At 49.7% G+C, this 11,916-nt stretch overlaps 1 protein-coding gene across 1 annotated transcript in view; it reads right to left on the bottom strand.

The window, feature by feature from the left end:
- Positions 1–2,510: 2,510 nt before the first annotated feature.
- Positions 2,511–11,916, bottom strand: part of ACSBG2 (acyl-CoA synthetase bubblegum family member 2) — a 63,079-nt gene continuing 53,673 nt past the window's right edge. Inside the window, exons 9-16 of the mRNA XM_041761566.1 lie at positions 11,730–11,911; positions 11,358–11,591; positions 8,737–8,954; positions 7,060–7,199; positions 6,662–6,908; positions 5,257–5,365; positions 3,340–3,557; positions 2,511–3,258 (exon numbers count right to left, since the gene is read on the bottom strand). Of these exons, the coding sequence (XP_041617500.1) occupies positions 5,292–5,365; positions 6,662–6,908; positions 7,060–7,199; positions 8,737–8,954; positions 11,358–11,591; positions 11,730–11,911 (1,095 nt within the window). The 3' untranslated portion in view covers positions 2,511–3,258; positions 3,340–3,557; positions 5,257–5,291. The remainder of the gene's footprint in view (positions 3,259–3,339; positions 3,558–5,256; positions 5,366–6,661; positions 6,909–7,059; positions 7,200–8,736; positions 8,955–11,357; positions 11,592–11,729; positions 11,912–11,916) is intronic.

Raw genomic sequence — 11,916 nt, 5'->3', positions numbered from 1 at the left:
GGGGGAGAGGTACTATGAGATTACATCAATGTCTTCCCCATCATCAAAGCTCCAGTCACTGACCATGGAGTCTACTGACGACTCCTGTTTGTCCACCTGCGTAATGATTGCCAGGTGTAGACTTTCTTTTTTTACATTTTTATTTATTTATTAATGAGACACACACACAGAGAGAGAGGCAGAGACACAGGCAGAGAAAGAAGCAGGCTTCATGCAGGGAGCCCGATGTGGGACTCCATCCCGGGACTCCAGGATACACCCTGGGCCGCAGGCAGGTGCCAAACCACTGAGCCACCCAGGGATCCCCAGGTATAGACTTTCTAATCCCATCATTTCTTCTACATTATTCATGACTTTGTATTACAATAGCAATAACCAGTTATTCAGTGGGTTGTAATCTGTTACTGTCATTATTGTTTTGGGAGGCAAATTGCCCCCATGTAGCCAGTGGAAAGCCCTTCTGGCTGGTTCCTCTGGCCCTTTGACAGGTCCTATCTCTCTATCTTTCTGTCTTTCCTTCCTTCCTTCCTATATTCTGGGCTCATCTTATACACTCCCTGTCTTAGCCCTGGAATCAGACATTTCCCCAAACATCCCTGGTTCCTTTTAGTAGTAGATGGGATTTAGAAACCAAGATCTGGCCATTTAGCATGCCCACGGCTGCTGGGCCCTCAGAGCAGACAGAGATAGAAAACATGTGCATATGTACACGTGTGCATGTATATACACATGACTAAGTGTGTAGGTACACAGACATATGTAGATATATTTTTATATAACACATCTATAGTTCTGTAACTGTGTGTATATATCATAAAACTGTGAATTTGTACAGTACCTCTAACTCAAATGTATTATCTTGTGGTTCTTTCTAACCTTTTCCTAAATTTCTTCTCTGCCAGTGAGAAACTTAGCTCTACTTAAAAAATATCTACTTACTTATTTTCTCGCTGTATCCAGCCTCTCGACCGCACTGTTCCTCTCCTCAGCCTGCTGCCTCTGCTTTCCCCTCCAGTCCACACCCTTGGCCTCTCAGCCTGTCCCTTGCTCCTCCGTGTAGCTGCCCACCTCTCCTCCCCACATTCTCAACCACTGTGCTAACTTGCCTCTTCCTGGAAGAAAAAAAATGTCTCTTTTATATATTTTTAAGTGTAAAAATGAACTCCCTACCTCACACACATACATACATTTTTGGTGTAGTGGCATATATATTTACATATAGTCAATTTTTGTTATTTGTGGCAGTTATGTTTATAAAGGTGCCATAAACATGGAATTAGCAAATACTGCACCATTGCTTTTAGGAGAAATATGGAGGCAGGTTCCTGGCAGCCTCTGGTCACAACATTTTTATCAAGTAATCACTACCTAACTTTATGTGTGTTTACTGTTCAGGGACACCTTATTTAATATACATTGTTGCTTCATTAGCATGGAATTTATGGCCAACAGCACTATAATTCATGCACGAATGTTTATTTAACACCTAACTTTTCCCCCTGGGCTCATCACAGATTTCTTGTACTCAGGAACACTAGACAGCATTTTGGCATGAGAAGTAGGGGCTGCTTTCAACAGTGACATCACCCAACAAAAATGCAAAAACATGCCACTAAATAGGTCCTCAGAAGGACATGCATTTGCAGCATGAGCTGAAGCAAGAAGGCAGGACAGCACTGTGTTTGACCTCAGCTGGGAGTGAACGTTGGGCAATTCAGATATTTCACTGGTCTGACCATATCCACAGATGGCCACAAAAGTGCTGGCAGCATTGATTTGGGGATTAACAAATAAATTTTAGTGAGCAGGCAAACTTAAAATACAGAATCTGAAAAAAAAGGATAGACTGTACCTACATATGAAAAAATAAAACTAAAAAGTTACCAGGTAGATAAGGAAAGCCATCAAAAATAACATTAGCCTATAGGCATTGCGTTTGTGGGTTTTTTTGTTTTTTTTGTTTTATAAGAATATCTTCAGGGATCCCTGGGTGGCGCAGCGGTTTGGCGCCTGCCTTTGGCCCAGGGCGTGATCCTGGAGACCCGGGATCAAATCCCACGTGGGGCTCCCGGTGCATGGAGCCTGCTTCTCCCTCTGCCTGTGTCTCTGCCTCTCTCTCTCTCTCTCTGTGACTATCATAAATAAATTAAAAAATTTAAAAAAAAAGAATATCTTCATACATTTCTGATCTATTTATAATTTTACATTTTAAAAAGAAAAGGGGCCCTGGGCTGCATCTGGGTATCTAGAACCTTAAAAGACTAGAAATTTTCTTCCTCCTGTTCTAATAGGCTGTCCTTCTCTGGCCTGGGAGGCATCCTTTCTACTGATTTTTCAGGGACCGACACTGGATTTGCTGTCTCGGCCCTGGTCTGCCTATTTGTGGACTTTTTTGTTTTTTAAATTCCACATGACTTTATTCATGAGAGATACACAGAGAGAGGTAGAGACACAGGCAGAGGGAGAAGCCGGCTCCCTGTGGGGATTCTGACACAGGACTCGATCCCAGGACCCCAGGATCATGACCTGAGATAAAGGCAGACACTCAACCACAGAGCCACCCTGGTGCTCCTATACATGGGACTTTTGGATGAAAGAGGAATGAACTTCTGTCTTCTTTAAGTTGCTGTTATTTTGGGCCTTATGACAATAGTGAAACTCATCTGCAAAGATGAGTTTCATCGAGAACTATAGCTGTTGGGCACCTGGGTGGCTTAGTCGGTTGAGCGTGTGCTTTTGGCTCAGGTAATGGTCCCAGGGTCCTGGGATTGAGTCCCAGATCGGGCTCTCTGCTCAGTGGGGAGCCTGCTTCTCCCTTTCCCCCCTACTCATGCTCTGTCTTTTGCTATCTGTCTCTCTCAAATAAATAAATAAAATCTTAAAAAAATAATAGCTGTTAACCAAGACTGATGGGTGCTTTGATGATAACAGTTTACCTGTATCAATGGCTTCTCAGTGCATACCTTCACCTTGAGATGGGGGTCTGTTTTTACAGATTCCCATCCACTCCAGATGCAGAAGGTTTAACTCCCATAGCTAGTCAGAATTTGAACCCAGAACTGATTTCAGAGTCTGAACTTCTCAACAAAGGACAAAATGTTTGAATCTGGGGCTGAAATCAGGACATGGGATGCTGAAGTACTTTATTATCAGAACTTGTTGGAAGGGTTTCCATTGCTTCTAGGAAGATGTGTTGGTTTGAGGACTCACTTCTTCAAATTGGTGAAGGCTTTTCTTTCTCATGTCTCAGCCAGTCCTCTGGGGAGGAAAAAAAAAATCTAATTGGAACCCACGAGATGAGATCTTTCTTCTAAAACAAGCAGTTCTTTATAGACCTACCTGTAAGCTTTTTTGGGATCATGCCTTGAAGGTTCATAGGAATTCAGAGATCTGTGATGATCCTGTTGTTTCAAAAGGCTTGCCAGGTCCCAGTGGGGGAACCTCTTTAACAGGTGAATAATCAAGAGATTGATCCGTAGGGAATCTAGCTTCTTAAAAACAGTGAAAGTCCCTATACAGGCAAATCATGTGTCACAGTGAGGTCATTCTTTTGGAGGCTGGAGAGCGGAGAAAGACAGGTTATCACCTGGAGAGCCTTGAAATATGTGTTTCACTCTCTGAGATCCCACAGTTACTGTAAGATGAAAATATTCCTGAATGAATGGATCCAATTAGAAATTAGAAAAACAATTGAACCCCTCTCTGATGAACTTTAGAGCACCACTATCCACGAGAAATACCACGTGGGCCACCTATGTAAAAATTTTCTGGTAGCTGAGGCTCAGTTGGTTAAGCATCCAATTCTTAATTTCAGTTGAGGTCATGCTCTCAGGGTCATGAGATCAAGCCCCACGGTGGGCTCTGTGCTCAGCGGGGAGTCTGCTTAAGATTCTCTCTCTCCGTCTCCCTCTGCCCCTCCCCCTGCTCGTGCATGCTCTCTCTCTAAAACAAAATCTTTAAAAAAAATTTTCTGATAGCCACATACAAAAAAATAGGTGAAACTAATTTAAGTAATACATTTTTAAAGCCAGTATGTCTAAGATAGTGTCATTTCCACATTTAATCAATATCTCAAAATATGAACAAGATATTTGATATTCTGTTTTATACCCAGTCTTTAAAACCCAGTATATGTTTTGTACTTACTGCTGCTGCCATTTTGGTCAGCCCAGGTATAGAGGGTCCGTCTCCCACCCCCACATCAATGTCAGATGGTCTTTTACCCAACCGCAAAGGGCAATTGTAAGTCTCTTGAAAGATGCAGAATGGTGAACGCGATGTGTGTTACTGCTGGGCTTACTCAGGAGACTTTGGCCAATGAAGGTGTGGAGGAGTTAAGCCAGTCAACAACATAGAAAGTGGACATGGTGGCATGATGGACTGAATCATGCTCCCCTCTCAAGGTCATGAGATCAAGCGCCACAGTGGGCTCTGTGCTCAGCAGGGAGTCTGCTTAAGATTCATATGTGGAAGCCCTAACCCCCAAGACCTCAGAATGTGACTTCATTTGGGGATAGAGTCTCCAAAGAGGTGATTGAGTTGAAAAGAAGCCATTAGGGTGGGCCCTGATCCAGTACGACATGTCCTTGTAACAAAAAGAAATGCCGACCCAAGCACCACATCTATGAGCCAGGGAGAGAGGCCTCAGTAGAACCCAACCAGCCAGTACCTTGCTCTTGGACTTCCAGAAAATAAATTCCTGTGGTGCAAGCCACCAAGTCCGTGGTACTTTGGTAGCTGCAGCCCTAGGAAGCTAATGTGGGCGAGTTGGCTGGGGGCATCAGAAGACCATGATTTGACCATGAAAGGATTACAAGTGGCCTTTGGGACAACTGAGAATTTGTTCTACTGTCCTCCTACTCTTGCGTCTAGCTGGATTCTATCAGTGAGTGACCCCTGGTGTTTGGGGGCCTCCGATGGATGAGACTCGGGGAAAGGAGAGGAACGGGGGTGGGTGGGTAAGAGTTGTTCAAATCCCTATCCCTTATGTGATGGGCCACCACGCCTCGTTCCCTGGGTTCCTGGCAGGTGGCACTTACTCCCACCAAGGTTTCTGACCAAAGGCCTGCTCCAGATAAGCTACCAAATAACACTTGGGCATTTCTCTGGTAGAGAAAGCATGACCTAGAATCCCTGGCAAGCAAAGGTACATTCGTGCGTGGCCTCTCCAGCTCTGCTCACAGACCCGCCTGCCACAGAGGAGAGACCACGTCTGTTGGACTTGTTCAAGGCACAGCCCAGCAAAGCCAGTCTCACCGTTGGGACCGCCAAGAGCAGCTCCACCAGAGAAGTCAGTGGTAAAAGCTTTCAATTTGCTTTCTGTATTTCTGGGTTACAAAATGTCTCCTAATCTTGGTCGTCGGACCTATCGAGAAAGAGACCAGTTCAGATGTGGGGATAAAATAAAAGTTCGTATATCCCGTGTGTGGCCAATAGGGTCCCGTGACCGGGGCTGGCTGGGGCTGGCTCTGCCATCGACTTCGTGGGCGCACCGCCGTCACCATCGGCGTGGGGATGACTGCCCTGCCCTCGCCCTGGGCTGTGGGGAGGACTGTGTGAGCTGCCAGGCAGACAGCATCCTGAACTCCGTGCCTCGTGTAGACAATACCCCCAGCGGAGAAGGCACGCCACCCTGATTTTACAGGTGAGGAAATGGGCTCAGAGAGGGCCAGTTGCTCTGAGGTGACCCAGCATGTGCATGGCAGGGGCAAGACTTGAATTCAGGCCCTGATCCACGCCCCAGGCTGCTCATGGGCTGTGGGTCACCACAGCGTTCAGGCTTCCCCAGCTGGGTCCTGAGCAACCCCCCCACCCCAGGACTGCATTTTCAACTTGTGGTTGAAAGAACTAAGGATCAGAGGGCCAAGTCACTTGGAGGGGGCAGGACTTGAACCCAAGTTGTTGGAGGTTGTGTGTTTGCCGTTCACTCTAACTCTGCAATCCATGCCATCAGACTACAGCTGAGTGCTGAGAACAAGCCCCAGAAGGGACATAGATGGAAAGCAGGACCCCCAACCACCCGGGAGTGAGCCCTCCCTTCATGGGGCAGACGGACAAAGATCAGTTAACACGTAGGGCAGGTAATTTAAGACTATGTTGTGTTACGGGGGCAAGACGGCAGTAGTATAGGGGGTGTGATGGTGAGCGACAGGGCCGCCTATTAAGGGCGGTGGTGAGTCCCGTTAGCCAGGATGGTCAGAAAAAGGCCACTCGAGGAAGTGACCTGTAGGGTGAGACCTAGACAATAAGGAGGAGCCAAAGAAGTGAGGGGGGAGGGCATTCCAGGTCAAGGGAGCTGTAGGTGCAAAGGCCCTGAGGTGGAACTGTGCTTGAAGAGTTGTGGGAACAGCAGGGAAGCTGAAAAGGAGAGGTCAGCAGGAGAAAGATCATGCAGAGTCAGAATGAGGAGTTTGGCTTTTATTCCTAGAGCAGAGGGTGTGCTGCCCTGGGGAGGAGGGACACGTGCGTGTGTGTGCGTGCGCGTGCGTGGGCACATGCGTGGTGTGGGGTGGGGAGGAGGAGAAGGGACGTGTGTGTTTGGGGGAGAGCTGTGAGCTGGAAGTGGACCCTCAGACCCCCAGAAAAGGGCACATCTCCCCGGAGCCCATGTGGCCCTGGACACGAGCAGGGGACCAGGCCACCTGCTCTCCGGGCTGCTCACCCAGCTCTCCATTGTGGACAGAAAAGTCCTTCTCCAGGATGACCCACTTCTGGATCCTCTGCGCATTGGAAATGGCTTCCTGATTCACAGCATCTATGCCTTGCTGGATGGCCTTGTAGACCAGGGGGTCCTGCAGCTCCAAAATCTCAGAGACGGTGGACACATGGCTCCCCAGTTTCCGGCAGAACTGAATGGCCTCCAAGCTTAGCTTGTCCAGTGGCTCTCCATTCCTCCTATCGACCTCACACTGCCCCCAGGACACCCTCGTCACCACACCCAGTGACCACACTCACTCCCTGGCCACACCTGAGGACCAGGAAGAGGGTCCCAGGCCACGGGGGGTGCGCCCTCTGGACCCTGGGATGGAGACCCCCGCAGGACGGCAGACCCAATGTTACCTTCAGCGTCAGCAGGATGCTCAGAAACTTTGCCTTATCTCCCACTAAGACGGCATTACTGATTATGGGGATCTTCTCTTTAACCATGTTCTCAATGGGAACAGGGGCCACGTTCTCACCGCCAGCCGTGATGAGGATTTCTGGAACAAAGCGTGGCTCAGTGAGGCTTCAGCAGGGACGGGACGAAAGCCTCACCTCCTCGAGGATGAGCGGGGACAAAAGCTGGCACAGATGACCGCTCACTTAGAAAACCCCAGAAACAGAGGACCACCCCTGCCCATGGCCGGGACTCCCATCATGCCTTTCTCCAAGCCACAGACCCAGTGTCACTCTGCCTCTCCTCCCTTGTCTCTTTGGAATTGCCATCCAATGTCCAAGTCCTGTGCACTTCACTTGGACAGCACTGTCCCAAGTCCTCCAGAAGTCTTGCTTGGAAGACAGTGCAGCGCCTCTGGCCATGCCCCGTCTCTTGTCTCCTGATTTGTCTGCCACTTGGCAACCCCCGAAGAACCTTCCAGTGAATTGTGTCAGCTGTTTCCCCAGCCTCTCAAATTCTCCAAGAGCTCCTCCTCCTGCCCCAGATATGTTCCACCTGCTGTCTCATCTGAGGGTGCTGGCTGCCTCCCGTCCCACCCACCCAAACTCTCTGTTCTCACCCCAGGATCTTTCAGCCATCCGTACTGCGGTCAAGGCGGTGGTAATCATATGTTTGCGATGGACACCCGCGGGTGGTGTCTGCCACCGACTCAGGTATCCAACCCACTGTTTCTTCAGGGAACTCTTACCCATCTCGAACCGCTTGTGGTTTGGGCCAGGGCTACGGGGATGAGCATGTGACCAGGTCCGACCTGTCAGCATACTCTACTCTCTGCAGCGGTTCATTTTTAAATGGGATCCAGTGAGAGGCCAGACCTAAAACTTTTGCTGCCCATTGGTGCTTCAGACGAGCCTCGACTGTTGGCAGTTGTCTCGTCACCCAGTGGGAAAAGCCTCTCCAAGAGTGGCCCCAACACCAAGGATGGCTCAGGAAGAGAAAGATAAAGCAATTCCTTTGATGTTATTCTGGCACCTGGATCCAGCCAAGCCTGAAGTGGGACCTTTCAGACTTCTTCATTTTGAGCCAATAGTTTATCCTTTTCGCTCAAACTTATTCTGTTGCTTTTCATGGGAATGGTGCTAACCTAGCCCGCTTACCGCATAGTTACTGCCTACGTCAGGCTCACTGCCAAATGCTCTGTGTGCATCAGAGGTTGACAGACTACAGCCTGTGAGTCAGATCCAACCGTCCATGTGTTTGTGCGGCCACGGGCTAAAAACGGTTTTGATATTTTTACATGGTTGGAAGGAAATGCAAAGAATAATAAGATTTGTGACACATGAGAGTCAGATGACATTAGTATTGGCATGTGGCCACGTCCGTGTGTCTGCTGGTTGTCCGTGGCTGCGTTTGTGCCCCCGTGGCTGAGCTGAGCAGCTGTGACATGAACTCTGTGTCCCGCAGATCCAAAAAATATTTACTGTCAGGCCCTCAGCAGGAAGAGCTGGCTTATCCCTGTTCTATAGCATCTCACTGAATCCTGCAGATTATTATTCTCCCTGAGTCACGGGGCAGGAAAGGGGTTTCAAGTTCAGGGTGGGCCTGCCCGCAGGAAGCCCCAGAAGAGCCAGCCCCAGTACCTTTGATGCGGCCGGTGATGTAGAGGAAACCATGACTGTCTACACGGCCCAAGTCCCCGGTGTGTAGCCAGCCTTCCTCATCAATGGCCTCCATGGTCGCATCTTCCATCTCCAGATAGCCCATGAAGACGTGCCGACCCCAGATGCAGATCTCCCCTGTGCCATCCTTGCTCTGCTGGTACAGCATGTTCTTACACCCAGACATGATTTTGCCACAGCTGCTGGGGAAGGGAGTTGGTGGGGGTGGGGGAGCCCAGGGCTCAGGGAGACAAGGTCACCCCCCCAGGTCAGCCTGGGTGTGCAGCCTGGGCTCCCTGCTGGGATCTGCTGCTCTCACCCTCTCCAGGCCCCGGTGGGCATGAGGAAGCGTACAGATATTTCAAAGAAAAGGAAATACAGATGGATTTGAAATGTATGCAAACATTTTTTTTTTCAACTTCACTCGTAACAAAAGGAATGTACGTGAAAGTTGCATTGAGGTACCTTATTTTTAAAAAGATTTTATTTATTTGTGTGAGAGAGAGAGGGCAGGAGAGGAGGAAGGGGCAGAGGGAGAGAGAAACAGACTCCTCGCTGAGCAGGGAGCCGGATGTGGGACTGGATCCCAGGACCCTGGGATCACGACCTGAGCCAAAGGCAGATGCTTAACCAACTGAGTCACCCAAGTGCCCCCGAGGTACCTTTACCTTTTCTTTCTTTCTTTCTTTCTTTTTTTTTTACCAACTGGTTTAGCACCATAGATGATGTGTATGCAAAGCACTTGCTTCAGCATTGTTTGTGGCAACACATGATGGGGAAAAAGCCAGAAGTACCCACCAGTAAAAAGACCAGTTAAGTAAAGGCTGGTGCAGGCACCCAGAATACTCTGCAGTTCTGTGTCACGAGCCCAGATAACGAAGGACACCAGGTTATCTGACTTCATTTGGTTCCCAAGCTCCAGATGGCAAGTCATAGTTCAGAGAGGATGGATTCTGTGTTCAGCTTAACATGGAAAATGCTTCTTTGGGGTACAAAAGTATGTGTGTCCAGGCACTGCTTGTGCCAGGTTAGCTCGAAAGCAGTGGTGTGGTCGTTTTGCCTCCGGGAGGGTGTCAGGGATTGAAGCACACCCCTCCCTCCCGTCATGTGTTGCAGGGCTAACCCCCAGCACCTCAGAATATGACCAGATCTGGAAACCGGGTCATTGCAGATATGATGAGTTAAATTAAGTTAAGATCATACTGGAGTAGGGTGGCCCCAAATCCAGCCTGCCTGGTGTCCTTATAAGAAGGGGAGGTTTTTAATTCAGACACGCACACAGGGTGAACCACGAGAAGTTGAAGGTGGAGATCCGGGGGACACATCTACAAGGCCGGGAGCTCCAGGGATGGCCAGCAACCGCCAGACGGCAGGGAAGGGCCCAGGACAGACATGAACCAGCCTGCCCACACCTTGATCTCGGACCTGTGTTCTCCAGAATTGTCAGAAAAAGCTCTTGTGGTTTAAGTTTTGTGGAACCTTGTTATGGTGGCCTCAGCAGACCCCCAGGAGATTTGAGGTGGGAGGGAGGGAGCTTTTCACTGTGTCGCCTCCTGAGTTTTTGGACATGGGCACGTAGTCCTCATTGAAAAACACTATTGAAGGGTAGAGGCTGAAACTAGTACCTTTCACCCAGGGTTGGGGCAGGGTCACTGCTCTTTAGGGAAGGCCCACTCTTTGGTTTTGGAAAAACTGCAGTGGGCATTTGGGTTATGGAAAAAATAGACCTTGGATGGGATGATGGAATGGAAAGGGGGGGATGTTGAGGTTTGAGGTGCAAAGCTCCCCCCCCACCACTCCCAAGGTAAAGTCAAAGGCAGGAGATGGTTCTGCCGTATTGGGAAGATTGGACAGTTTTTTGCCAAGTTCAAAGGCAGATGGAACCTGAGCAAGCCCTAGAGGAAAGCTGGACCTGCAATGTGACAGCAGAGAGGGGGTCAGGGAGAGATGGTGGGAGATTCTGTGGCTGTGGGACCCAAAGAGCAGAACTTGTCTTGGTGTTCTTCCTGCGTCAGTGTCATTGGGTTCACTCCTGCAGCCCGGGGCCAGCTGAGCTTGAGAGAAAGCCAGAAAGGGCCCATGGATGTGTTTGGGATGGAGCATGGTGGAGATGAAGGGTCCGGGGTCTCAAGAGGTGAACCCGGAGTGGGGGAGCCTGGGGAGGGGGCTATCTGGAGACAAAACCCACAAGTGACCATGGAACATTCTAAGGGCCCTTCTTGGGATCCCTGGGTGGCGCAGCGGTTTAGCGCCTGCCTTTGGCCCAGGGCGCGATCCTGGAGACCCGGGATCGAATCCCACATCGGGCTCCCGGGCATGGAGCCTGCTTCTTCCTCTGCCTATGTCTCTGCCTCTCTCTGTCTATCACGAATAAATAAATAAATTAAAAAAAAAATAAGGGCCCTTCTTGTCTGTGGGCTATTTGACAAATGGGGGCGCTTCCCTGGTTGTGAAGATTCAGGGCTTGGAGGCTGGAGAACAGGAGTCACTCTGGAGATTCAGGTCAGGGTTCACCTTAGCCCAGTGGCTCGCCCACCCTCCCACCTATAACCCCCATACCCAGTGCTGCTGGAGGACTGGGGGTCTTCCCAGAAGGCGGGTACCTGTGAATCTTGTAGTTATTGCGGCAGGATGTGGTGTGGGGTCCTGTGCTTTCGCTCATCCCGTACATCTCGCCTATAGGTATGTCCAGGCTTAGGAAGAACTCAGAGGTCTCTGGGTTGAGGGGTGCAGCCCCGCTGATAGAAATTTGGCATTGATCAAGGCCAAGGGCGTTCCTGACTTTGCTGAACACGAGGGTCTTTGCCACGCGGTAGCTCATGGTAGTGTCGTGGACGCTGTGAATAAGAACGAGAAGGGCAGTTCAGCAGCCCTGGAGCCGAATGGGACTTGATGGGCACCACCGCCTGGAGAAGGCTGAGCCCCCTCACCCATGGCCCTCTCCCTGCCCGGCCACCGCTGGACCCTCCACCTACCCAAACATCCTTTTTGTATTGACCTTTAAGCCAATAATTCTTCCCCATGAAAACACCTTCTTCCTCAAGCTTGAGCATTTGGCACCACTTTCTTTTATCTTCTCCTGCATCTTCTCCCAAATTCGGGGCACCCCCAGGAAGGCCGTAGGCTTTACTTCCAGCAGAGTGTTGATGAGGGTGCCCTGCA

The sequence above is a fragment of the Vulpes lagopus genome, chromosome 7 (genome assembly GCF_018345385.1).
Source record: "Vulpes lagopus strain Blue_001 chromosome 7, ASM1834538v1, whole genome shotgun sequence".
NCBI lineage: Eukaryota > Metazoa > Chordata > Mammalia > Carnivora > Canidae > Vulpes > Vulpes lagopus.
Note: the sequence above shows the minus strand (reverse complement) of the source record. Positions and strands in the feature narration are given on the sequence as shown.